At 63.8% G+C, this 26,926-nt stretch overlaps 1 protein-coding gene across 18 annotated transcripts in view; it reads left to right on the top strand.

The window, feature by feature from the left end:
* The window catches only part of KCNQ2 (potassium voltage-gated channel subfamily Q member 2), a 148,658-nt gene that overhangs the window by 10,818 nt on the left and 110,914 nt on the right, over nt 1–26,926 (top strand). For 8 of the 18 annotated variants that reach the window (XM_060622019.3, XM_060621998.3, XM_060622078.3 and 5 more), the window contains exons 2-11: nt 4,644–4,734; nt 5,416–5,542; nt 5,958–6,133; nt 6,874–6,999; nt 9,835–9,945; nt 10,646–10,741; nt 15,292–15,386; nt 16,531–16,560; nt 19,374–19,442; nt 22,686–22,715. In XM_060622019.3, the coding sequence (XP_060478002.1) occupies nt 4,644–4,734; nt 5,416–5,542; nt 5,958–6,133; nt 6,874–6,999; nt 9,835–9,945; nt 10,646–10,741; nt 15,292–15,386; nt 16,531–16,560; nt 19,374–19,442; nt 22,686–22,715 (951 nt within the window). Of the gene's footprint in view, nt 1–4,643; nt 4,735–5,415; nt 5,543–5,957; nt 6,134–6,873; nt 7,000–9,834; nt 9,946–10,645; nt 10,742–15,291; nt 15,387–16,530; nt 16,561–19,373; nt 19,443–22,685; nt 22,716–26,528; nt 26,619–26,718; nt 26,773–26,926 lie in introns of all 18 variants that reach the window. The other 10 variants (XR_009607043.3, XM_060621980.3, XM_060621967.3 and 7 more) reach the window with 4 other exon arrangements.

Below are 26,926 nucleotides of genomic sequence, written 5' to 3'. Positions count from 1 at the left end.
GGCCATCCTGGGGTCACTGGCCAGTGGGGGGCTTCAAGGGGTCCCCTGAGAGCACCTTCCTGCCCTGGGTGTTGGGAGAGGAAGGGGCATTAGTGTGAAAGGTGTGGCTGTGGGGTGGCCACGGGCGCCAGTCGGTGGATGGGTGCAGTGAGGTGGGGGTGGGGTCTGGGCAGGCCAAGGCTGTTTATGGGGGACTCAAGTGCCGGGCCAAGAGCCGGACCTTCTGAGGTCTGGGACTTCCTGAGTTGAGGCATTCGTCGCACCTCCATCACCTCCCCAGCCTTAGGTGCAGGTAGGTGCCACCAAGAAGCCTCCGTTCTCTGATTAGCAGGCTCAGGTGGGCTGGGGGCAGGCCACGCCCACGGGTGAGACTTGGCTCCAGAAGAGGGGTCTCAGGAGTGCGGCCTTGGCCTCCCTCCAACGCTGGCGGGACCTCAAAGTGATTTTTCACATCTGGTTTACGCCTGGAGCAGCCGTCAGCAGTCCGGGCTCCGTCGCTACTGGAGATTGGAAGTGGCAGCATGTCCTGCAGGCAGAGCAGTTCATTAGGGGCGAAATTAGATTCCGGGCTGTAGCGCCGGCTGCAGTCCTAGCGGACGAGGTGAGCGGGAGGCTCCCGCGGCCCGGCGGCCAGTCTGGGCGGGAGGGCCTGCTTTGGCCTCACACTGGAAGCTAGCCCAGCCCCGGGCCCTGCTGGGCTTCTGGGCCACCCAGCCCCCAGGGAGGCACAGCCTGATTGGGATGGACATTATTCTGGGGAGAGGGAATTTCTACAGCGGAAGACGGTGCTCAGGCTCGACCCTGAATGGCCATGGTGAGCTGCTTCAGAGCCTCTGTTTTCCCGTCTGTTAAATGGGTGAGAACATTTTCTGCCTTTAGGGCTGTCGTGGGCCTGGTGCATAGTAGACTCACTGTGAATTCTAGCCTGGAGGGGCGGGGCTGGATGTCAGAGACCCTTCCCCACTTGCTGAAGAGCAGCCAGTGGGGGCTGGAGGGACAGTGGTGTGCTGGCAACCTTCTCCGATCCCTGCTGCTCCCTTGTTGGATGGTGATTTCACTAAGTACACAAATGAGATTAACAGCCCCAGCCATCTCCTGAGTTAGTCTTTGGAGGCTGTGAAGGGGTCTGGGGTGGGCCTGACCACGGGGGCTTTGCCCTGCCAGTGCCGAGGGACCCTCCCAGTTGGCCCCACAGCAGTGAATCAGGACTGAGGAGCCAGGTGGCAGGGGTTCTGTCATATTTTCCCAGAAAATAAGTAATTCCCTGCTGCCAGATGGGGCGAGGGTGTGGGATGGGGAGACGGAAGCAGAAGCAGAGGAGTCTCTCCCTGGAGGTGGGCGCTGCCCCTCTGTCTCAAGTGCAAGGGCAGGCAGAGCACACATGTGCACACACCCGCACAGGTGCACACCCGCACAGGCGTGTGCACACCCACACACGCGCACACGCCCACAGGGCGCACCCCGTGACGTGCAGGTGTGGCTGCAGGCTGACCACCAGGAGGGGCCCCTCCGGCCAATGTGATTGCCTCCACCGTCCTCTGTCTCTCCTGTCACCTCGCGTCTGCTCTGGGCCCCTCCCCGCTGTCCATGTGTCAGGACCCCAGCCCTCAGGACCCTGCCAGTCCTCTGCTCAGAGCTCGGGCTGTGGCTCAGATGTCCCTCCTGACGTCTGGCTGCGGTTTCTCCTGCTGCCGGGTGCAGACAGTGTTTGCTGTGGGTCCTGGGGCGCAGCAGCAGGCAGCCAGCGGGGGAGTGCTTCCAGCCAGAGCTGCGTCTCCAGGTGGCCCGCTTCCTCGCTGCTCGTGAGCGTCATCTGAGGTCCCTTGTCACCCTGGCTCCCCCTCCTCGCCCCCCCATCCCAGCCCCTGGAATCTGGGCTGCTTGAGATACTGGTCTCCTTGGCAACCGCTGCCGGAGAATTCGCGATCGTAACCATTCTCGGGCTGCAGGGAAACCGCCCCATTCTGGCACCGGGGACGCTTCCTCCCTCCTTTCTTTCCCTGCAGCCTGGACGGTTCCCAGGCTGGAGGGCATGAGAAGGCCCTCCCCCACCTGGGCCTTTGGGTGTTGGAGAGACCAGGCTGGGATGAGCCTGTGGGTGGGTAGAGCCACTCACCTGTCCCCATCAAGAGGAAGCAGACCAGCCATCCTGCGCCAGCACAGCACAGATTTCTATCTGAACGTTTCCTCATGAGCCACGTCGGTCCTCGGGGCCTGGAGGGGACACACTCTGAGCACGTGGCCGTGCCGTGAGGGTCCCCCGCGGTGGTGCTGGTCTTCCCTGTGCACCGTCCCCAACACCTCTCCTAGGGCGAGGGGTGGGAAGAAGGGCCCCTTCCTCCCACAGCTGTCAGGAGCCGGGACTGAGGGTCACGGGGTCGCTGAGGGAAAGGACTGTGGGAACACTGGCCATTTGCAGACCCCTGAGCACCCACAGGAAACTCCAGGTCTGCCCAGGGCCCCAACCGCTACAGCCCAGGGGCCCTGCCATGGGCTGCGGGGCTTTGGTGACTCTCCCCTGTTGCCTTGCAGGAGGCTGGCCCCTCCTCCAGGCTCCCCAGGGCTGGACCCCACCCACGTGTCCCCATCACCAAGGACACTGTGCTCTGGCATCATGAGGCCAGAGGCAGAGCCCCCTTTCTGAGACTCAGTGTCCCCCTGTGTAAGGTGGGTATGAGTGTGGATGTGGCAGGGGGCATGGCAGGGCACCCTTGTCACCAAGGTGCCTGCAGATGGGAAGAGGCCTGGAAAGAAGTGTATTCCCCGTTGCTCAGCGGCCTGCAGGGCCAGCTGGGGAGCGAGGGAAGGCTCTGGGATCCGTGGGAGACTCGAGTCCTGGGCCTGGAGGCTGGGCGGGTGGGCGGCCTCTCTCCATGGGGATCTGCTTGTCTTTGCTGCGGGTGTGGGGTGCCCCACGTGGCTGCCTGCCTCCTTCCTCCTCCTCACGGGTGGGCAGGCCCCACCCCTTTCCCCCGTCATGCAGACCCGCCTGCCGTCTGTGGCCACCTGCTCCAAAACCTCAGAAGCCGGGTGGCTTCTGCTCAGGTTCACTCTGCTCACCTGGTGGCCTAGGAACATTCACCGTGTCTGGCTTCGGGTTTTTCTTCTCCTGTATTGCTGGCGTGGCCCTGTACATCCCAGTCCCTGCCTTCTGGGAAGGGCTCTGCGTCCGTAGAGCACGGCCAGGCCATTCCGGAATGTTCCGAGATGCCAGTCAGAGCTGCCCTCAGGAAGCAGGGCCGGGAGGGCCCGGTTGCTTTGGGACTTGGGCCTTCCCTTTTTACTTCAGGGTAATGTTTTCGTACAGTGTGAGTCTGAGTGTGGACTCTCCGGGTCCCCCCACGTGGGTGACAATGGCATCAGGCCCATCAGGCCCCATTCTTTAGTCTGGTTGGACTTGCCCTCTGCTGAGTCCTGGGACCCCCTGTCGTCCCTTTCTCTGGACCACCCCTTCCCTTCTCCCTTCTTGGCCCCACCAGTTCCTTTTTGCCTTTGTGGACACCTTCTCAGGGAAGCCTGCCAGATTTCACGTCTCCCCTGGGCTCTCTGCACCTCTGCCCCGGGCCAAGCTGGGCTGGGTGGCCTCCTTGCCATGGGCTCTCCCGTCACCCAGGCCTCCGGGGTCCTGACCCAGAGCCCTGGAGTCTCCGGGTCCCCCATTCCTGGCAGAGGCACTGTGTGTAAATGCTGCTTCCCCACTGACTGAGTCGGGAAAAAATACCACCAGGCAGATAATTATGAATAAATATAAGACACATGAGATAGCTGGACGTTTTTTTTCCAGCGCTCGGTTAATTGAATAAATTGTCTAATGAGCAAAGGAAATTAATTGTGGTTTTGAGATGTGACTGTTTCTTCGCGTGGTTTTGTGTGTGCCAGCGGGCACCGGCTTTGCCTTTGTCATCTGCTGTCCGTGCCTCTGCTCCGGAGTGGGGTGCGCGCCGGGAGCGCCCTCACCAGCCACGCTCCTGGGAGGGTCGTGTGTCTCTGCACGCGGTTGCCCATCTTCGGGGAGCGAGGGGCCGGGCTGCCCGAGATGCCCCGGGATCCGGCCGAGGCCCTGACGTCTGGGGGCTGCGTGTGCCGGCAGGACGTCCGGCTGGAGGTGGCCGGGGGGCAGGGCTCGTGGCGGACCACGCAGCAGCCTCCCCACTGTGGTCTCTCCCCCTGGCACGTCCAGGGTGGCAGTAACACACGGGAGGGGTGTGGTGTGCGGGCCCCTGTCCAGCTTCCCCGCACTGTGTGCTTTGTGCCCTCAGACCCCACCCTCAGCCTTTGGACGGACACCCTGGCTGGTGTCAGATGGGGCCTCCTGGTTCCACCTCTCGGGAACCGATGGGTCTTCTGCGCGCCCGCCGGGTGCGGCCCGGACGCGGGTCCGCGGCCAAGGCCCTGGGCCGGTGCTACTTGGAAGATCGGCGGTTTCCGTTTCGGAGCCGAGAAAGGGATGTTACAAACAAGGAGGATGAGTTTCATTGAGGGATGTCCACGGGGTAGCCGGCGTCCCCCCGAGAGCCTGGGGACCGTCTCAAAGCCCAGGGCTGTTGAGGCAGGAGTCCCGGGGGCGCTGTGTGTGTGCGTGCGGCGCGCTTTTCCCCGGCCCCTCTGTGGCGGCCGCTGACACCCTCTGCCTCTGCCCGCAGCTTCCTGCTGGTTTTCTCCTGCCTCGTGCTGTCCGTCTTCTCCACCATCAAGGAGTACGAGAAGAGCTCCGAGGGCGCACTCTATATCTTGGTGAGCCCCCGTGGGTGTGCGGCCACGGAGGCTGTGGTCGCTGGCCCATTCCCACCCCTCCGAGCCTCTGACCGCCCCCCCCCCCCCCCGACCTGCTCCTGCATGAGCCTGGCCTCCCCCGCAGAGATGCCCCCCCCCCCCCCCCCACTGTGGCCCCTGCTCTTCCAGCTCCAGCCTGGTGGACCTGGGCCCCTTCTGGCCTCACCTCCTGACATGAGCCATCTCGCAGCGTCCACCGCGACTGTCACAGTGCTCCCACCCACTTCTCCCCACACACGGTCCACCCCGCTGCCCTCCCTGTGTCCCCACAGCATCTGACAGCCACCCCACTCCCCCACCCCACCCCTTCCCCCCCTGCTCACTGGAGCCCGAGGGCCCAGGCGCCCCCTGGCCCCGAGGTGTGGGGTGTTTCCCGGCGGGCGTGGGCGTGGGACGGGGGTTGAGAAGCTGACGGCAATTGACAGGCAGGGGCGGGCGCCATGGCAACCACAGAGCGATGTCTCCGTTGCTGTTGGCGACAGAGGGGCCGCTCGAGGAGGCTGATCCGGGTCCAGAGTGTGGGACCCCTCCCACTGACACCGGCCCACACAGGCCGGGCCCCCCACCCTAACTCCCGCTCAGCCAGGCTGGTCCCAGCCCTGACGCAGGCCCGGGGGTGGCTCAACGCGGCCTCTCCTGCAGGAAATCGTGACCATCGTGGTGTTCGGGGTGGAGTACTTCGTGCGGATCTGGGCGGCCGGCTGCTGCTGCCGGTACCGCGGCTGGAGGGGGCGGCTCAAGTTTGCCCGGAAGCCTTTCTGCGTAATAGGTGAGCGGGGTGCGCGTGTGCACGTGTGTGCACATGTGCGTGTGTGACAGGTGAGCGGGGCATGTGTGTGCGTGTGTGCACGTGTGCATGCAGGCGGGGGCTGCCAGCTCCGGGAAGAGCTGAGTGTGTGTGGGCACGGGAGGCGGGCTGAGGCTGAAGCTGAGGACTGGCTCCTTCTGGAAGTTTCTCCCACCTGCCCTCTTGGCATCTGAGCCTGTGGTGGGCTCGGCCTGGTGGCGGGAGGAGGGGACAGGTGGCAGGACAGCAGCCGTGCCGGGCAAGGCTGGACTAGGTGGACGGCCGTGGCGTCCCCGGGCTGCCACGCATCCATGTGGCTGGGGGCCCCGCCCTCATCCGCACCAGGCACGGAGGTGCAGGGGGCCGGCCCCACCTCGAGCCGCGACGTCCCCCGCAGACATCATGGTGCTCATCGCCTCCATTGCCGTGCTGGCCGCTGGCTCCCAGGGCAACGTGTTCGCCACGTCGGCTCTCCGGAGCCTGCGCTTCCTACAGATCCTCAGGATGATCCGTATGGACCGGCGCGGCGGCACCTGGAAGCTGCTGGGCTCCGTGGTCTACGCCCACAGCAAGGTGAGCGCTGGCGCGGGGTCGCCGGCCCTGGGGAACCGAGCCCAGGGGCCGGGTCAGCTGGGAACCAGCCCATCCCCTCTTCTGGGGGCGTCTTTCCATGACCCGGTCCGTCTGGTCGTCTCTCTCCAGAGCGGCTGTTCTGCGGCTCGCTCTGTGCTTGGTGGGTGAGCCTGGGTCTGTGCCGCCCGGGCTCACAGCGGCTGCCCTGAGGTGCCCCTGCCCCACGTCCTGGCAGGAGCCCAGCCCCGTGTCCCAGGCAGCCCCCACGAGGCCCACACCGCACCCCGCCAGCCCAAATGGCCTCCTTTCCTGTCTTTGTCTGAGTCCTGAGGCTGGACGGGGAGGGGGTCTGTCCCCAAGGAGGGCAGCCAGTGGGTAGTCGGGCTGCCTGCTCCAGGCGTGGGGAGGTGGGACAGGTTCTCAGCAGTCCCAGATCTGCAGCGGGAGTGCCTCAGGATTGTGGGGGTGCTCCCCATACCTGGTGGACGGGGTGAGCTGGGCTGTACTGAGCGGCCGTCCTCTGGGTTTGTGTGAGCAGGTGCAGGGGCCACGTGGCACGGGGACCACACAGCCAGGACCACACACACCATCCCTCCCACCCCCGCAGCGGCCCTGTGCTAAGGGCCATGCGGCCAAGCAGGTGCCGGCCTGGGCTGCCGAAGGCTCTGTGGGGACAGAGAGCTGGATTGGGCGTGGTGCCTGCTGGGGCCAGGGAGCCGGGACGTGACCCTCTCTTTCAGGAGCTGGTGACTGCCTGGTACATCGGCTTCCTCTGCCTCATCCTGGCCTCGTTTCTGGTGTACTTGGCAGAGAAGGGCGAGAACGATCACTTTGATACCTACGCTGATGCCCTCTGGTGGGGCCTGGTGAGTCCTGGCAGCTGGGGTCATCGTCCTTCACCGGGGACCCGCTTGCTTGGCACCGCCTTCCTTGGGGGCCCTCCTCCTTGCTGTCCCCCACCCCATCTCCAGGATGTGCCCCCTGCCCCCAGGGCATGGCAGAGTCACAGGGGCTCTCTGGCTGCAGAGGTCTCTCTGGGGCTGGGCAGTGGGCGGAGAGGCCCTGCCTGGTCACCCACCTTCCTTACTGGCCACCGGTGTGTGAGGCCTCTGTGCTGGAGGGAGGAGGGGACAGCCCTTCTGTCACACGGAGAGTCTGGAAAAGCAAAATCGAGCCCCTGGCCCTCCTGGGCCTCACCTTCCGGGCTGCCCGTCAGGGCAGGCAGAGAGTCTGTGGGCCCACAGCCCCTGCTCACGGCCACCCAGCTCCCAGGGCCCCGGAGCGCCCCTCCCCTGTCACCTGCCTCTTCCTGGGCCAGCCTCTGAAGAAGGGTCCCTCCCACCCTGCGTGGGGTAGCCCTGTGTCTGTGGCCCTGCCCTGTGGGCTTCATCCCCATTAGCTAGATGGAGCCTGGCCTGGCTCCTTGCCCAAAACCACGGATGGATGTCCCCAGGCAGGGTGCTGGAATGCCCCGAGGGTGCGGGGCGCTTGGCCTGGGGATGTGTGGCCGGTCCTGGGACCCCAGGCCCCCTTCCACAAATGCTGGCTGCGTGGCCTTGGGCAGATACTTCAGATCCAGTGGCGAAAGGAATATGTAGCTTTTACACGCATCTCAGTGAGAACGCACTTTATCCAGAATCATCTTATCGATTGCCGTGCAGCCTGGAGTCTGTGCTGTGCCCTAGCTGAGCGGGAAGGAGTGGGGTGGGCCGTGGGCCAGTCACTGGTGACCCGGCTTGCCCTGCCCCAGGTCTTGTTCGTGGGCCATGGCCTTCCCATCTTGAAGAACGGAACCGAAACGGCTACTTAAGTGTTTTATCCAAGTAGTACTTAAACATGGTGAATAGTGTGTGCGTGTTAGAGTGACCACGCAGTTCCCCGCACTCCCTCCTCGCCCTCTGGGCAGAGCTCCTGTGGCTTTTCTTGGGGTTTGCCTCCATGCTCCCAACAATATGCTTACGCTGCTGTTTCCGGATTTAAACTTCAGACGTGAATTATTCACTCTGTGCTGTGATAGAATGAGGTGGTGCCCCGTCCCCTGTGCTCGTCATTCTTGGAAAACGTCCAGCCTGAGCCTCCCCTTTCTTCTGCCCTGTAGGCCTGCGCGGCTGTGGGGGACCCTCGTGGGGGTTGAGGAGTCTCCGCAGTTCGTCCCGCCCAGGCCCGCCCCGATGCCCCCCTCGAATCTGCCCTCATTTTGGAGGAGCAGGCCGATGGCTTTCTGAGTTTTCTCAGACCCGGGCGTCTGCGAGGTCCCACTCCCACGCCCTCCCGGCTGCCAGGACCCACACTTCTGGGATCCTCTCCCACGTGTTTCTGGAATGTGGCTGGGTGGGGGGTCCTCCTGTGCACGTGAGCTACCTCGTTGCCCTCCCTCCGGGCCCAACAGGCCTCAGGATGTGTCCTCTTATCTCTGTCTCCTCACCTCTTGTCCGGCCCCGAGGAGGCGTCTGCAGCCGTACATCTCCGCCTGCTTGATTTTAATTTAATTTTCAAGACTCCTTTGTCATATGGATGTGATTTCTTCTCTCTGTGTGAGGACCAAGGTGTCCGGCCACAGAGTGGCCCCGTGGATTCCAGGTTTCTTCCCGCCTCCTGACCCTGAGCCCCTCCTCCAGGTCCTACCCTTGCTCTCCAGGCTTCTTTGCACAACCTTGGCATTTTTGCAGAGAGTGGTGGTTTGAAGCATCTCCTGTCTTTAAAATACGCTTAGTTTATGTTAAAAATCTTGACTGTAATCCTCACAAGAGGTGAAGATTCTACCAGGGAAGCTTTATGGTGAGAAGTGGGTCTCCTTCCTGCCCACACCCACTCCTGGCTGCCCTTCCTCATTACCTGTGACTTTCCAGAACTTTCTGCACTGGCGGGAATGGGGACGGTGGCCCCTCGCCCGGGCCTGTTTCTTGCTGTATGTAAACAGGCCCTGAAGGTCCTACCCCCGGGGCCTCCATTTACCCAGGGCGTCTCCCAGACTCATGGCAGGCCCTGTGCGGCACCCGGGGACAGCTTCCAGGGGCTGCAGGTGGGTGGTGACAGGTGCCCCTGTCCCCAACAGCGTGAGCCCATCCCCACTGGCAAGTCTGCTAGGGGCCACCTGGGGCTTGCTCCACGGGCAGCGGGCCCTCCTGTGTGCCCAAGCACCCCTCTGCGTGGGTGCTCCTCTCCCCGCTGTACAACAGGGCAGCTTGCGCTCCGGCCACACCTCTGGGGACCCTTCCCGTTCTGGCCTTATGTCACCTCCACACGTCCCACCACACGGTCCCCATCCTGTCCCCGTCATCTGTCCCCCGGGGCTCCTGCTCAGCACCGTTCCTGTCCAGCCCCTGACTCTGCACTTCCTGGCTGCTGCCTGGCCTTGAGCCCAGAGCTGCCCCCGCCTCCGTCCTGGGGGAGGCCGCTTGACGGGTTCTTCTGCCCTCATGCGTGTGAAATGGTAACACAGGCTTCTGGTGACCCCCACATCCTGCCCTGGCACGTAGGGCAAGACAAAGGATCCGGAGAGTTCTGATGTGGTTGTTGCAGGGGGGGAAGGATGGTGATGGGGAGGGTGGTCCCCATGCCTGTCCAGCTCACCCCGAACGGTGTGGGAGGTCGCTGCGTGTAAGACTCCCGGGGGCTTTGGAAGTGTCCAGCTCAGGGTTGCGGGTGTCCACGGCGGTCACTGCCAAGCTGGCCGAGTGACTGGCCTTGCCGCCCTACAGATCACTCTGACGACCATTGGTTATGGGGACAAGTACCCCCAGACCTGGAACGGGAGGCTCCTGGCTGCAACATTCACCCTCATTGGCGTCTCCTTCTTTGCTCTTCCTGCGGTAAGTCCTGTGGCCCCTCTTGCCTTGGCGAGCCCCCGGGTGGCCACACGCAGCTTGGGGCACCTGTCCACTTGGGGTCCCTAGGACGGGAGCGTGGCTGCCAGCAGGGTCCCTGGCACCCCAGGAGCCGCAGGCAGCAGGTATGGTGCAAGGACACCCTCTCCCGGGCTGTGCAGGCAGGGTGCGGGTGGCTTCTGTGAGCCTCCGTGGGAACACACTGACCGTCCTCCAGCTGTGGCTTCAGACCCTGCATCTGTGGTCACTGTCAGCCCCTCCCAGCCCTATGGGATTGACCAGTAGGGTCCCTGTGAGCCAGAGCAGTGCTTAGTGGTGACGAGGCTGCCTTGTCAGATCTCCGGGGGGGGGGGGGGGGGTTTCTGGTGTCACCCACAGCTGGACAGGTCAGAGGGGTGGCTGGTGGGGACACAGCTGTCTCAGGTGGCTGCCACCCAGAGCTTGGGCTGCACTTGCTTCAGTGCAGGCCAACCGGGAGGGAGGGTAATCTGTGGGCCCGGCCCTCTCCCGCAAGGTGGAGGTTTTCCTTTACCCTAAATCCGAGTGTTTCTCCCCAGCATGGTCCCCAGGTGATGGGCAACTGAGGAGGAGGGAAGGCAGAGCCGGCGAGGCCCCCGGGTGTGCAGGCTGGGGCGGGGGTGGGGCTGTGGTCCCCAGCACGTGGTCTGACCCTGATGATCTGCAGGGCATTTTGGGATCTGGCTTTGCTCTGAAAGTTCAAGAGCAGCACCGGCAGAAGCACTTTGAGAAGAGGCGGAACCCTGCAGCGGGCCTGATCCAGGTGAGTCCAGGTGGCCCCACATGGGATTCCCGGGGCGCTCCTGGCACGGCCCTGCTAAGGGGGGGCCACCTTGGCCCCTCTGTCTCCCCTGCCCCGGCGACGTGCACGGCCCTTGTTCCTTTGCAGGAACGTGTTGGGCACGGGAGCCAGGTGCAGACGCCTAAGGCTGCAGTACCTGTAGTGACACCCGGGGGGGGTGGGGGTGGGGGTGGGGGAGTGGGTGGCCGTTGTCCTGCGTGGGCCCCGGGCCCTAGACCAGGCGGTCACAGGTACCCCTGACGTGCCGCTCACGGGGCCCCTGCCGGGCAGGTGTGGCGTCTCAGCTTCGGTGCCCGCGCTCACACAGCCCGTCCCACTGCTGGGGACACAGGGGCCCCTCGGGATCTAGCAGTGCCTCCCGAGCCTGAGCAGCAGGCTGCCCGAGGGGCCCCTCCAAAGCCCATGGGCGCCGGCGGACCTGGGGAGCCGTGGTCTTCCCTGGGGACAGCCTCTTGCGCGTGCGTGCGGCGTGTGAGTGCGTACAGGCGGCGTGCGCGTGCGCGTACTGCATGCGTGCGAGCGCGCATGCGTGTGTGCGCGTGCGCGTTTACCTTTCACCATAAAAGCTGCAAGTGGCTATTTTTCAAAGGCGAAAGAGCATGAGGGACAAGGGCCACGGCCTCACCGCGCATGTGCACGTGGGGCCGAGGTGTGAGGCCCTCTCAGCAGCCGCACGCTTGTCCCGCTTCCCCCCGTGAGTGTCCTGCGTGCCTGTCCCCCGTCAGGACTCAGGCAGCTCAGGGGCGAGGCTCGGGTGTCCACCCGGTGGATGGACACTGAGCTTGTGGGCGGGGCTGCAGGGAGTCCCGGTGCACGAGTGGCGCGCGGTCACGGGCGATGCCTCGGGGGACTGCGTCTCCTCGGGGATCCTTCTTTGGAGGCAGGTGGTGGGACCGCAGCCCCGCTGCTCGGGATTACAGGCTGGGACAGCTGCACAGCTGCGTAGCTGGTCACCTGGCTGCGATTCCCGGCGCCCAGACGGGAACAGACCAGCGGGGGAAGCCCCAGCAGAGGCCCGGGCCCTCTATGCTCTGGAAGTCTCCAATGGTCTGTGTCCTTCTGGCAGCTAAGGTGCCCGGGCCGGTATCCACCCCATTGCCTTTGCACGTGGTCCACAGTTTGCCAGAGTGCCTCCCCACCGCCAAGGGAATGGACATCCTCCCTCGGATGGCCCGGGACAGGCTCTGAATAGCAGCGGGACAGGGAGGGGAGGCATCCCCTGCCCTGTGCTGAGGTCCCCACAGGTGGGCAAGGTGCTCTGGTGTTCTCTGTGAATCCGGGTTGAGGGTGGGCCCAGATGGGGGCCTGGAGAGGGAGGGGCAGGAGGGACAGGACCCAGAGAGGGAGGGAGGGGAGGGCAGAAGGAGATGCCCCAGGCTTTGCTAGGAGCGTCCAGGAGGGTGGAGAGGTTGGGAGGAGGTTTGGAGTGTGGGGTTTGGGAAGCCGGTCGGCCCTGAAGGGCAGGTGCGCACAGCGGCTGGCCAGAGGCCTGGAGTGGAGGGGTGAGGCCCTGGCTGGACGCAGAGGTGCAGGAGAGGAGATGCGTGTGCAGAGGATACCGGGCCCTGAACATCACAGGCAGGGAAGGGGGCAGCATGGGGGCCCCGAGCCGTGGAGAGCCTGTTGGGGAGTCCCCGGGGCCAGTGGGCGGGTGATGGGGAGGCACCGCTCAGACTACAGGTGCAGGGGTCCGGAGCCTCTCTCTCAAGACCCCACGTTTGAGTCGAGGGTTTGGATTAAAGCTTAGGGACCAGGGAGGTCACTGGACGTGGCGGGAGACAGAATTCCGGCACCTCATTTCTGTGCTAAAGGCACACAGATTAGCAAACCTGTCCGGATCCTGTTTTGGGGACTCAGGAGCTAAATCAGAATTTTACAACAACTAGGGGAGGGGGTGCTTGTGAGCACAGGACTGTGGGCTGTGTGTGGGGTTAAAGGCACCTGCCTGCCCCTGCCCTCCGCCCTGGGGAGTCCCTGGCGTGGCCTTGTTCCAGAAGGTCGGCACAGGGCTTTGCCTGTGTTTTGTCCGCCTGGAGACCTCAGAGCTGGAGCGGCCCCGGGGCTGTGAGCGTTGGTAAGAAGGTAACCGCGGGGTAGATGTCAAAGCCGGCCGTGGTGTGCTTTTGACTTGTGACTCGTCTTTTGTTTCTTCATGTGATTTAAAAGGCAGACGTATAGGGCAGTGATCACAGATCCATTTTTCTGGTGTGCAGCGTGTAGAGATGTAAGGGGCACAACACCAGGGGGTGGAGGAGGGGCAGGGGGTGGAGGAGGGGCGCGTTCGTGCGCCGTGGCAGCTAAGCTGGTTCAGACTAGATGCTTCTGTGAGACGCTCACCGTGAGGCACACGGTCGCCATTAAGAAAACAATTTCTAAAAATTCCGAAGAGGCTCAAGATAACGCAGCAGAACAAGCGAGCACCGAAGGCAGAAACGAGGCGCTGGGAGCACGCACACACAGAGGGTTCTGTCCGTGACCGCTCTGCACGTAAGTGCACCCCCCTCTCCCGCTTGAAAGGCAGCAGTTGAGAGAGCGGATTTGAGATGGGCCTGGCGGTGTGCTGTCTGTGGAGACTCCTTGGACCCAAGGACAGCGGCAGGCTGAAAAGTGCGGCAACGAAGACAGGAACCCCTCAGGGAACGGTGGCCCGAAGGGGGCTGGGAGGGCTGTGGTCGGGGCGGACAAAACACACTAAGGCAAACACTGTTAAGAGAGACCCAGGAGGCGATGACACATTGACAGGAGTCCGACTGTAGGGACGGGGTAGACGCGTCCACGCTGGGGGCAGAACCCCAGAGTATGTGCAGCCAACGCCTGACAGAATTACAGGGCGACCTAGATGCTTGTATAATAGCTGGAGATGTCAGCACCCCCCCCCCCCCCCCCATCCTGGGTACAAGGACGCAGGATGTACAGGACCTGCAAATACCCGCAGGGCAGCCCCCCACAGCCTGCCAGCCCCACGGGAGTGTTCCCCAGGATAGACCACGTTTTAGGCCCCCAAACAAGCCCCCAAACTATGATGCTGCAAACCTCCAACGGGAGAGAATGTCTCTGCAACAAATGGTGTTGGGACTGCTGAAGATCCAGTTTTAAGAGTGAAGTTTTGCTTTCATGCAGAATTTACTCAAAATGGGTCAAAACCTAAATTTGAGAGCCGAAACTATACAGTCCTTACAAGAAAATAGGTGTAGAGCTCCATGGCTTTGGTTTCTCAGATCTGATACCTGAAGCACAAGCAGAAAAGAAAAACCCATGGGAATTTATCAAAGTTAAAACCTTTTGTGCATCAAAGGACACTGTAGAGAGAGTGAGAAGCCAACCCACAGAATGGGAGAAAGTATTTGCAAATCCTGTGTCCGGTAAGATTCTGGTATCCAGAATCCGTAAGGGGCTCCGGCAATTGAACAACAAAAAGCCAAACCAATTAGGAGATGAATTCGGACAGACGTGGCTCCAGAGAAGATGTCCAGGCGGCTAGCCGGCACGTGGAAAGATGCTCCACGTCATTCATGAGAGAAACGCGAGTCAGAAGCGCCTCAGGCGGTGGGAATGTGGCGGGATCGGGATGCTGGCGCATTGCTGGTGGCGGGTGCAGGGGTGCGGCCCCTTGAGAACCCTGGGTGGTGCCTCAGAGGGGTAAGTGCTGCCTTACGTCACAGCAACCCCCCCCAGGTGTGTACCCAAAAGAACTGAAAACAGATGTCCAACCAACAACTTTTCCACAAACATTTGCTCCTGGGGGATTCACAGCAGCCAGAAAGTGGAAACGACTCGAATGTCCGCGAACAGACGAACAAAATGCGGTGTTTCCGTGCCGTTGAACGTTACTCGATCATTAGAACAGAACGCTAACGCTCACTACGACGTGCACGGGCCTTGAAACCTTCGTGAAAACAGCCGGTCACGAAAGGCCACGTGTTGTGTGGTTGTGTCCAGGACAGGGACGCCGTAGAGACGGGTGCAGGTGATGCCCGACGCCCCCGCGCTGGGGCGTGTGCCCCTTTGGGGGGATGCGAGTGTGGAGCGAGATGGGGGTGGTTGCACGGCAGTGTGAGTGGACCTGTTGCCCCCGGATTGCGCGCTTTGAGACGGCCGACCGTGTGCTCTGTGCGTTTCGCCACAATTGAAAGGAAAGGGAACGGGAGCCCAGGCCGGCTGTGTGGCTGAGGCTGGGCCACTGCACTGGGGAGGGTCCGGCTGTGTGTCCCTGGCTCTGCCCCTGCCCCCCGGCTCCTGAGCCACCCCCCCGCCCGCACCCAGGGTGGCGTCCCCATCGGGCTCGGGGAGTGCAGGAGCTGCCGCCGTGGCAGGTCCCAACCGCCAAGGGTCGGGTGAGGCGGACGACGAAAGGCTCGCTGTAGACGGGCTGCGAGCGTGACCTGTGGTGGCGTGTGCCCCTCCTCCCGGGGGTAAACTGAGGAGGGGGTGGGGCCGGATGGGGCCCGGGCAGGGGCGAGGCCCTCAGGGGCGTGGGCATGGTCTGACCCTCGCCCGCTTCCCGTCCGCAGTCCGCCTGGAGGTTCTATGCCACCAACCTGTCTCGCACAGACCTGCACTCGACGTGGCAGTACTATGAACGCACGGTGACCGTGCCCATGTACAGGTACCGCCCGCCCGCCGGGACCCCGCCCCGCGGCACACCGCCTGCTTGTCATCGTGTCTGTTCTGAAGCCCCATTTTTTGGTTGTTCATTATTTTAATTGAGTTCTCCTTTTTTTTTAAACAACGTGTGTACTTTCCACGGAGTTCTGTGTGTGATTTATTTCGCAGCATTAATTTTGTTCTTTGTTTTATAGCTCGTGGCTCTTACTTTCCACCTCCACCCACCCTTTGCTTCCCTTCCTTGCTGTGGGTCACGTTATGTTGTGAGCATCGTGAAGACAGGCCCCTCCCGAGAACTCGCGGAGGCCCGCGGCCCGGCGTAGTGCCCGCCAGGGCGGGCCCCGGAGCTTTGGAAGTGAAGGGTAACCTCTGTCCTTCAGCGAGGACCAGGGTCTCTGTGTGGGGGAGGGGCCACGTCAAGGCTGTAGGAGCAGGAGTCCCCGACAGCACAGAGCACACAGACGCTCGAGGGCGCCCTCGGGTGGGACAGAAGGGCCGGAAGCCCGCGCTGGGGGCACTTGGTGGAGGCAGCGTGGTCACCAGCAGGTGGCAGTCCCCGGCCACCCCCAGGATTTGTCTGTGCTGGGCTCTGGCTTAGAACAAGGTCTGAGACGAGGGGGGCTGGGGACCCTCGGGGCAGACACTGCCCTGCAGGCCCATCCTTGCCTGGGGCGGGGTGCGGGGGCGAAGCTGAGCCCGGGGGCGTCCGAGCCCCTGGATGTCCCCTACCTGTACCTACTGGTGTCCAGCCAGGAGCCCTCACCGGAGGAGTGGCCTGGGCTGCCAGAGCGGGTTGGGGCTCTGGGCTGGGACGATGTCCCCCTGGGGATCCTGAGGTAGCGATGTCCAGGCAGGGTACGACCGCCCCGCTCTGTCACCTGGGCAGAGGCCGCAGCCCCGCCCCTCCTTCAGCAGCCACGCTGGCGGGCGTTCTCTGGAACGTCCCCCTTCCCCGGGAGTGCTGGAGGCTCTGGCTTTGCCGGCACCGTCCCTCGGGCCTGAGTGGGCCGACCCTGGCGCTAATTTTCTTTGTTCTGTTGTTTCCCCCACTTTCCTCAACCATTTGGTTCATTTTCTTTTTCTTATCCCGTTCTTTTAAAATTTCCGTTCTCTTCCCTTTGTGTGTGTGTGAAAACACTTGAAAGCTCGCAAACTCAATCCTACGGGGCCTCCAGGTAGGAGATGCATGGGACGGACAGCGTGTGTGGTGTGGTTGTTCTCTGTCTGGGACGGTGCAGGGCCGCCCCGGCCCCCGGCCCCCGGCCCCCGGCCCGCCCCGGCCTGCAGCCCTGTACCCGTGCCCAGCCTGTGTCCCCCACGCCGGGCGCAGGCGCTGCCCTGGTCCCCCTGTGGCCTCCCTGCCTGGAGCCCGGTTCCCCCCTCGACTGGTCCCCTCCCCCGTCAGCTGCTTTCTCCGGCTGGATCCGTCTGTCCTGCCTTGTCTTCTGTTCCTCGTCCTGCTTCTGCCTCGCGTCTCAGTAGCTGAGCCCCTCCCCGCCCTCCCCCCCTCCCCACAGGCCCCATGTGCAGAGCACAGAGCCGGTGGACACGGCTTCCGCTGTCCCAGCCAGGGGTGCTCCCTCCCTGGACCCGGGAGGACCGTGAGCGCTGTCCCAATTGCTGTGTCTGCACGGGGCGGGGGTGGGGCTCTCACTCCCGCTGACCTTTAGCTGCTGCACAGGGCAGCGTCTCGGCAGGCCCTTCCCTGTGGGATGGGTGGGGCTTCGGGCACAGGCCTTCGGACCCAGGGCCCACCCTCCCTGTGTAGACCAAGCCTGGGATCCCCCTGGCAAAAGCTCTTGCCTGTGGTGCCCTGCGTGGGAACTGATTGAACGTTCCGGAAGAGGGGGGGTGCTGTGGGGGCAGGGCCGGGCAGCCCCCGAATCCCACGGGCATCTCCACCCCAGCACCTGCCCTTTACTGGCCATACACGCCAGAGACCCCGCCCAGAGGAGAGGGTGGGGGGTCAGTGTACATCCCCCCACCCCCCTGTGTACTGACCCATCGCTGCCCGGGCAGTTGGGGGTTCCCTGCTATAGGCTCCTCTCCTCCCTTGTCCGTCTTGTCCAGCCGGTCCCTGGCTCCCGTCTGGAGCAGCCTCTCCCCGGCCTGGGTGGTTGGAGGTGTCCTCTCGGAGCTGGCTGGCCCCCGGCCAGCCGCCACTCTCTCCTGTGGGCCCCCCCCTCATGTCCCTACTCCCGCGTCCTCCACAACCGCCCTCAGCGTCATCGGGGCTGTGTGCTGTGTGCACGTCCCTGCCCGTGACCCTGCCCCTCTGTGTTCTGTCCCCTGCTTCTGTGTCCAAGGCATGACGTCCTATCTGCGTATCTGTGTGTCCCTGAACTTGGACCTGCGTGTGTGGGGGCCGAGTGGGGGGTGCTGTCCAGGGTCTCTGCTCCAGGCCCAGGGGTGGGTGCCTGAGGGGCAGTGGGGAGGCCAGTTCTGTCCCCATGTCCAGTCCTGGGGCCTCTGCTGTGCCCATGCCGTGAGCCAGCCTGACTGCCCACATACCTCCTGCTTCGTCCTGACCCACTGGGACTGGGACAGCCCTGCGGGGAGGGGAGGGGAGGGGAGGGGGGAGGCTGTGACCTCAGACCAAGGGCAGGCCGCCCTCAGGGAAGTGTGGCCGGACAAGGAGGGGTGTGGAGAGGCCTGGCCGTCAGCACAGAGGACTCAGGGCAGCCAGCAAGCCTACTGTGGAGGCACGGGGGAGCCATTGAGTGACGTCACGTGAAGGCGGGCGGTGGGGGGTGGGGGGGTGGAGCGGATCACACCTGATAGCAGGTGAGGGCTGAGCCGGAAGTGGCCGTGCCCTCCACACCAAGTAAAGGTTCCGACGCTGATCCTTGACCAGGGCCAAGGGGGGGTCTGGGCGGGGCAGTGGTCCCCAGGGTCAGGAAGGACAGGGGCTGAGGACAGGACGATAGGGAGGGGGGCTGAGGCTGGGTGGGGGTCTTTGAGCATGGTTTTAAAGGAGTGGTTGGGACTCCACTTGAGGACGAGTAGGGGTCACAGAGCTGGGTGGGGGGGTCACAGTGCAGGATGGGGGCTGGGTCAGGAAGGAGCAGGGGCGTTTCCTCCTTACGCTGAGATGAGAAATGTGTGAGGGCAGAAAGTGGTGAGCTCCCGAGTCAGGGGAGGGTGGGTGAGGAGGGACAGAACTTGCCCCAGAAGTTGGGAGGGGACTGGGGTCCCCCCCCCCCCCGTTAGCCCCTCTGGTCCTGTGGCTGGGGTGGGGGAGGCCCGAGGTCCCCCAGGAACCTGGCAGGATTTACAGATCTCTGCCTTGGTGTCAAGGCGGAGACTTCACTGTCCCCTTGGCTCCTGTGGAAGTCCTGCCTGGAGCTGCCCAGTGGCCACATGGGCGAACGCCCACCTGTGGGCGGGGGCCGGGCAGCAGGCTGTCCTGGGTGGGCGTGGCCCGGTCTGGGAAGAGGGGGCTTGGAGCAGAGCCTTTTCTTCCAGCTGTCCAGGCCGCCCATCTGCAGCGGACTTCTCTCTGCCCGGCAAAGAGCCCTTTTCTGTGACCTCGGTCCCCGCCCTGGCTTTGCAGGGAGGGATCTGGGACCATGAGTATGTTGGGATGCTGTTTGCAACGGTACTGCCCCTCGGGGGTGTTCAGGGATTGGGAAGGGAGAGGAGACAGTACATGGCCCCCCAGCCTGTCCTCCGGTGCCCTTCTAGACCCTCCCCACACTCTCCATGGACGGCCCGGGTGCTGTTCCTGCCCCCTGCCGTGCATGTTGCTCACTGCCCGCCTCCAGCGCCACGGACCCCGGGAGACGTGTAGCCCGGAGAGCGCGGGCGGCCCCCCAGGGCCACCACTGCCGGGGAGCCGTCCCCTCCCCCTGCCTGGGACAGGCCACACCCATGCCCCCAGCATTAACACCGTAGGTGCCTGTGTGTGCAGTAGATGCTGGTGAGAGCAGGGGTGAGGGTCCCCCAGGCCTAGGCGGCCGGAAGCTCACCGTGCCTCTTCTCGCCACAGACTGATCCCGCCGCTCAACCAGCTGGAGCTGCTTCGGAACCTCAAGAGTAAATCTGGGCTCACCTTCAGGTCAGCAGAGGGCGCCTGGGCTGGAGCTTGGGGGGCAGCGGCGGGGGGGGGGGGTGTCTCAGCCCTCCTGGGGGTCCTCGGTGAGGGGCAGGCAGCCACAGGAGGTCCCCGGCACTGCTGGCCACGGGGCCTGGTGGCCTTGGTGGTTTCCAAAGCTTCTGCTGACCTGGTTGAGGCTCCGACCTCCAGAGGGTGGCCGGTGTGGGGGGTGGGCACAGAGGGTGCTGCTCCGCGTGGGGCCAGGGGCTCCTCCCGTGGCTGGCGTGCCAGCCCCGGGCCGGGGGGAGCCCATCCCCACATCTCTCTGGGGCAGCGGGCGGACGCACACGCTGCGGTGCCTGCTGGTTCTCTCGTAATCCCCCCAAATCTGCGACTCGAGTGCAGGGGCACAGAGCCGGGTGTGTGGAGGGGTGGCCGCCTGGGCCCCCGCGCAGAGGGCTGCCCCGCGCGGCTTGCCGCCTCTGAAGAGGGGTCGGTGGGGTGGGCCGCCCGTAAGGGTTGAGCGGTGGCCCCCATCCCCTGAAGGTATGTCTGCGCCCCGGAACCCGTGAACACAGCCTTCTTTGGAAAAAAGCTTTGCAGGTGTTATTATGTGAAGGATCTCAACACGAAACCATTCTGGATGAGCATGGGCCCTGAATCCCAAGATAGCGTGCCCGCGTGAGGGGAGGCAAAGGTGGGAGGGATGTGGCCAGGGGCCCAGGATGCCTGGGGCCACCAAGAGCTGGGAGAGGCAGGAGGGACCCCCCCCCCCTCAGGCCCCGCCCAGAGCCTCAGGGGAGCTCGGCCGCCCCAGCTCGATGGAGTAGCCTGTGTTGTGTAGGCTGCCTGGTTTGTGCTCCTGTGCGGCCTGGCAGATGAGTGCAGGTCTGTAACCAGACGTTAGGAGCCTGTGGCACTACCCACGGTGCCTGGGATGGGATATGGGAGAGGGTGGTCTGGAAGAAATGGAAAAAAGACACAGGAAAGTCCTGGGTTCCCTGGAGGAAATGATTGACGGGAAACACGGCCGTGGGAGTGGTTCCAGTAAGAGCTCCGGGGAGTGAGGAGCGTGGCGGGGACGGTCTGGTCAGGGCACAGGCCGCTGGAGGGTGCCGTACGCGCTGCTGGTGAGGTCTTGCATGGAAATGGGGATCGCCGGCTAAGGGAGGAAGGCCACTCTTGTCACAGACGGTGGCAGACAGGCCGAACCTCGTGGAAGACACTGTCTGGGGCGGTGAGGGGGAATTGAATCAACCTCAGAGCAGAGAAGCCAGTGCCTGAAGACTCGGGGCCGCGGCCCTGTCGAGACCGCGGGGGACACAAAGACCGCGGGGGACACAAAGTTAGGAGATGCGCTCTGGAAGGAGGGTCGTGGGCGGGGACAGCCTTGGTGGGAGAGCTCGGTGTGTTGACGGGCGGGTCTAAGCTCTCTTGGCAGAGGCGGTAAGGTGGGTCACCCGGGGGAGATGTGTGGGAACCCTCCTGCACAACTGCCTGTCCCCGTGGCGTGTGTGGGAGGCCCACGCGGCTGTTAAGAATTTATAGCAGCATGCCCTGGCCGGCAGGGACAGACAGACTGAGCGAAGGAGGGCTTGGCAGTCTGGGGACCCGCGGGCAGGAGGCAGGCTGATGGGGTTCCCCAGCCACAAACACGCTGGGCCCTCGGGGCGAGGGGAGAACGGCTGGGGCCCGGGCAGGTGCGGGGCGGGTTCGGGCCGAGGCCCCTGGAGACCACCGAGGCGCTTGTGACCAAGAGAGGTTTCCTGCTGGGTCTCAGACCTTGGGCACTGGTGACCCTTTATGCCTTCCAACTTCTCCCTGTTTGGGTGGGCCTCTCTGGGCCTGTCTGTCCTGTTGTATTTGGGGGACAGATCACTGGTTTTCTAGAGTTGACGGGTCCCCACCTGGAGAGGACTTTTACCCAAGTGTGGATCACATGCACTTTTCCTCGCATCTGGCTCAGATGAACGAGACCCCGCGATTATGGGTTCTCTGAGCTACTGAGTGTTAGTTGAGATTTGGACGTAGGGCTGATGCTGTCATGGGTTGAGACTTTGGGGTGTTGGGGTATAAGGTGGACATGAATTTTGGGGTGCTAAGGCACAGACCGTAGTGGGTTTAGTGGTGGCCCCCGGAAGATGTCCATGCCCTTGAACCGTGAGTGGACCTAATTTGGGAAAGGGGGGTTGGAAGATGTAGCTAAGGATCTCAAGGGAAGGTCATCCTGGATTGGGGTGCCCCTAGACCCAGGGACACGTGTCCTGAAAAGACCAGACACAGAAGAGAAGCCCTGTGACAGGGAGGCGGAGACTGGAGGGGCACGGCCACAAGCTCAGGAGTGCAAGGGGCCCCCAGGGGCCGGGAGAGGAGGAGGGACCCCACGCTCCGGCCCCAGGCGGGGAGCTGCGGACCGACACCTGGATTTCTGACTCTGGCCTCCAAACCGAAAGAGAAGCTCCCGTGGTCTTAAGCCGCCAGATTTGTGGGTCTTTGTAATGCCGTCACCGGAGACTCGCCGCGCAGCTCTTGGCGTCTGAGCTCCAGGGCGGCTACAGGACGGGCATGAGGGGTCCCACGGAGGCCTCTGCACCCCGCGTCGCTGGACTGTGGGCGGTCTGGCACCCTCCTGCCTCCTCTGGCACACGGCTCCGCCAGCCACAGCAGGACGGTACCTGTTCCGCCGAGACTTTGGACACGCCCCGAAGAGCCCACTCGGGTCACCTGGGGTCGCCCCGCGATTCAGCCAAGGAAAGTCCAAGCCGCCAGCCTTCCATTCAGTTCATGAAGAGCGTGGGCCCTGGAAGTCACCTACCCCCAGTCAGGGTGCGCTGGAGTATTGCCCTGGGCCGAGCCAAGCACAGGCCCAGGACCACAGCCCCGTGGCCTCTCTGCTGGGAAACATCACGGAGAAGAGTGACCCCAAGAAGCCACAGTGGGAGCCAGAACTGGGGCAACTGTCTGTCCCGAACCTTGGCTGTGGAGCCAGAACCCTCCAGCGTTTCCATCTACGCTCACTTAGTTAACGTTGGCGATTCTCATTAAAACGTGTGCCCCTAACGTGGGGCCTGGAGCACTTCCAGAATTCCCTCTTGCCTTCAGGACCTGCCTCCTCGGGCCCTCCAGGGGCTCTCGGGGCGTGTGGGACTGAGGTGGGGCTGGGTGGGCCTGGGTGGGGCTGGGGGGCGGGTCCACTGGGCCCTGCGTGGGGTGGTGTCCGCCTGACCGACCTGCTGCTAACAGTCTTGTCGCTTCTGTTTAAAGGAAGGAGCCTCAGCCGGAGCCCTCTCCAAGGTCAGTGCCCGCTTGCCCCCCGCTGCCCCGGGTATGCTGCCGTGCGTGGGGGCTGGCCCCTCCATGTCTGTGCACTGTCATCGCGGGCCCTGTGCCCACGTGTGGAACTGTGTGTCTGGACCCTGCCGGCCACGCTGTGGGCCCTTAAATCACTTTGCCTGTGCTCAGCGCCCCCCGTCAGCCCCTGGCCCTGAGGCAGCAGACCTCTGTGAGCACCCCTAGTCCAGGACAGGGCCAGACGCCCTCTCCCCGCCTCATGCCTCTTTGGTGGAAACTGAGCCCTGGCCCTGTGAGTGTTCGCCTGTCCGGCCCCTGCAGGTGCCGCCTTCCGGTGTGCAGTCAGGCAGGTTAGAGACGGGGTCGCCCCCAACCCCACCGTGTGCGGGGACTCCGAGGGTTATCTCTGCTGGGAGCAGAGAAGGGCTGATAGCAATCTGATGTTTTCCTGTACTAAGAAGAAAATCGACTGTTTCATGACTTCCAAGTCTGATAAACCCCAGCCTGCCTGTGTATCACCATGCTGAGCTCGGGGCGCGCCCCACCCCAACACCCTGCCGCGAGTCTAGTCCCTTCTGGACCGCAGGCCACTTAACTGGCCGCTCAAGTTAGGCTGAGCCCTACCCTCTCCATGCACCGGGGGAGGGCACGCTCCTCCCCCCATGTTCCCCCAGAGGGGGTGACAGAAGACTGGCCACACTCTTGCCCCGAACCAGCCGCTGGAGCAAGGGTGACCAGCCCCTCAAAGCGGCTAAGAAAGCCGACCCTGGACCTGGCTGGTTTACCCGGCACGCAGACCCCGTGCTCACCATCAGGGGGGATGCAGAGCACATGCCCAGCACGGCCTGGCGTGTGGGGGACCGGGGGGGCTGCCCCCCCGCGTCCTCGGTCCCCATCGCTGCTGCTGTGTCGGCCCTTCCGCACCCTGAGCCCGGGGGAGGCGGGCCCGCAGCTCTGCCCCGATCCATCTGAGGCCCCCCGGCCTCATGCGGCCTCTCGTTCTCCTCCCCACGACTCTCGTCTCAGCGTCTCTCTCTCTCTCTCTCTCCTGCCCTCCCCCCAATTTGGACACTCTTGCCTGCCCCCCCAAGTGCCTTTAATCTTGTCACTGCCCTTCTTGGGCCCCTTTCACGTCCGTCTGTCTTTGGGGAGGAGGTGGCTGACCCTGAAAGCAGGACTCAAGGTGAGGACACACGGGAGCCCTCCCCCGGGCTCTCCGGTACGTTCCGTGGCTCCCCTCTCCCTGCTTTCCGCACACCACTCCTCTGTCTCCTCCCTGTGTGTCCATGTGTCCCTGCCTGCCCGTGACCCAGTGGCTTCCCCGAGGGCTGGCCTGGCCCGGCCCTCCTCCTGGCGCACCCTGGGCTGAGCCCTGGGGACAGAAGGCCTCTCCTGGGACATACACTTGTCAGCTAGGTGACGGAGGACAGCATTTCTGTCCCCTCACTCGGGGTGGCCACAGATCCCCTTTTCGGCAGCCAGAGCACTGTAGGGATGCCAGAAATTCTTCTGCGGCCAGGGCCCCCAAGGGGGTGGGCCTGTCCCGGGGCTGCCGGGCAGGGGGACCCTGTTACGTGAAGTGCTAACGGGGGTGTGGTTCCCCAGCCCCTCCTGCACGGCAGTGGGAGGTAGTGGCCTCCTGCCACCTGCCACCTGCATGCCAGGATCCCGCTGGCACTTACCAGTCTGGGCAGGTGGATGGGTGGGCACAGGGACCCTCACTCAGCTGCCGTGAGACCCCCTCCCAGTCGTGGCTCACGACGGGCATGCGCCCCAGCTGTGTTGGGGTCTTTGGCTGGGCCGGTGTCAGACCGAGGCCGTGTGTGCCGGGGCGGGGTGCGGGGGCAGGCCGCGGGGTCTCGGGCTGTGCCGCTCTGGGTGTGTCTGATCTGCCCTTTGCCCCATCCCACTTCTCACTGCCCCCCACCCCCCGTGCCTGGAGGAGACCACCCCACCCCCCCCCCCCCCCCCGTCCTCCAGCTGCTTTCCCCTTGTCTGTGTGGGTCCCTCCTCGTCGAGGCAGCCACGTGCTGTGTCCGAGTGCCTGTCTGTTCAGTCTGGTCTTGGTGAGTGTCTGTGGGTGCCTCTTCCACTCACTCAACCCCCAGGCCCCCTGGGCGTGCCTGCCCACCCCTCCCGGACCCTTGCTGTCTGCTGGCGGTTCTCAGACCGGCCGGAGCTCCACTTGGCTGCTGCGGGCAGGAAAACCCCAGCGCTGGCCTGAGCCCCGAAGGAACGGGCCTGAGTTGGGGGGCCTTGAGCCACGAGGCCCGTGGGGCAGTGCTCAGGGAGGCCGTGGGTACCCCCCGGCTCTGGTCAGGCTCTCAGCGCACTGTCCCATGGGGGCGCCGCTGGCCACATGTGACCGGTTCAGGTTTTACTACACACGAGAGCCAGTCCTCCGACGCAGGTGCTCAGGAAGCAGGCAGCGGGCGGACAGGTGGGTGGTTATGTCTTCGGTGCGGCTGGGAACGTGTCCCCAGGCAGTGTTGGGCCCTTCCGGGGCCGGCGTCTATGCTGGGAGTTTTGAAGGCAGCAAAGCTGTTTGGGGGGTTGGACAAAGCTAAGGTCCTTCTAAGGCGCTGGAGGCAAAGCCCATCCCCCCATCACCGTCTTGCCCTGGACAGAGCCTCCGGGTGGCGGGGGCTGGGGGCCGTGTGCAGGCCCAGGGAGCCCCGGGGGGCAGGGGGAGGCAGCAAGGGGCTCTCAGTCTTTAGCTGTGGTGGGACTGTGGCTGACGTAAGGGTGTGCCTTGGGCAAGAGCATTTGCCCCGAATTTGAGGGTCTTCTGTGAACAGAGCTGCTAGGTGGCGGGGGCGGGGGGAGGGTGGTCCGTGTCCTGGGGATACTGAGTCACAGGGAAGTTTGCCCCCACGTGAGGGCACTTTCTGATACAGCTGGACCCCAGTTCCCTCACCGAGAGGACCCCACAGGGAGGAAGTCCCCCCTGGAGGGGAGAGGGCTGGGGGGCCCATGGCCCTCGGCCCCTGGGCCGGCATGGAGCGCTCTGGGCAGTCTGAGCTCTGCACTGGTGGGAGAGCTAAGTGTTGGGGACCGGAGGCGCCCTGTGGGGACGCCGGCAGGTGCCGCCAGTGTTTATGTGTGTGGACGTCGGGCAGCCCTGCCTGGGGCTGGGTTGTGTGAGCAGGGGGGAGGGGAGGGGTCGGCGTGTCTGGTTCCTGTGCCCGCGGTTTGAGAGCAACTGTCTCAGGCCATAGCTGCAGGGGTGGGGGGAGGGAGGGTGGCCTCAGGAAGACCAAAGACTCTTGTGTGTTTTCACTTTTGCTTAAAAATGTGCACGATGTAGTGCAGAGAGATCTGGGGCCTTCGGGGGAGGTTCCTGGGGACCGCAGACCACTGGGGGAGCCTTTTCTGAGCTGCCCGGCAGGCCCAGCCCAGCCCAGCCCAGGGCTTCAGCACCGAGACCCAGACGAACCGACTTGGGCGGTGCCCCCAAGGCCCCTTTGCCGAGCGTCCCTCCAGGGACAGGCAGCCACTGGCTCCTGGATGTGCCGAGGCCACTGCTGACCGGCGGCTGGCTGGGCTCGGCGAAGCCTCGGTGATCAGTTTGTGACGCCAGAGTGCACGCTTTCCCCCCTCTAAAATGTGTGCTTTCCGGAATCCTGTCCATCTAGAACAAGCCTTTTGCCAAGTCTCGCCCGTGTATTATTTTTTGGTTGGCATGAAGATAGCAAAAAATAATACATTTTTAAGAAGACGTGGCCCAAAACTCTGACTCTGGAAGGAAAAGGTATTTTTGGAGGAAAAAAACGGGAATTTTTTTCTCCAAAAATAGGGCACTGTTTTCTTTTCCAGGCCGGCGGAAGACTCTCTGTGCAGGCCCCTCACTGTCATTGCTCAGACCCAAGTGCGGCTGCTGGACCCCGAGCCCAGGGCTGCATCAGGGTCGGCGTGGTGCCTCAGTTTACCTGTGCTTTCTGCCCGCTCGCCCGGCCCAGGCCCCTCTGGGCGCGCCCAGGACTAACTGTGCTCTCCTCATTTCCAGTAAAGGCAGACCGTGCAGAGAGTCCCTGTGTGGATGCTGCCCAGGACACTCTAGGTACCGCGGGCGTGTCGCACGGACCGACCATTGCTGCACGGCTGTACTCCACCTCCTCTCCCGCTCCAAACACTGCTTATTAGAGGTTCTAGATGAGTGAGGGCGAGGCTGGCACCCCGACCCGGCCCCCCAGGCCCCAATTCTGATTGGCAAC

Source organism: Panthera onca, chromosome A3, assembly GCF_046562875.1.
Source record: "Panthera onca isolate mPanOnc1 chromosome A3, mPanOnc1 haplotype 2, whole genome shotgun sequence".
NCBI lineage: Eukaryota > Metazoa > Chordata > Mammalia > Carnivora > Felidae > Panthera > Panthera onca.
This window is presented reverse-complemented; position numbering and strand designations above follow the sequence as displayed.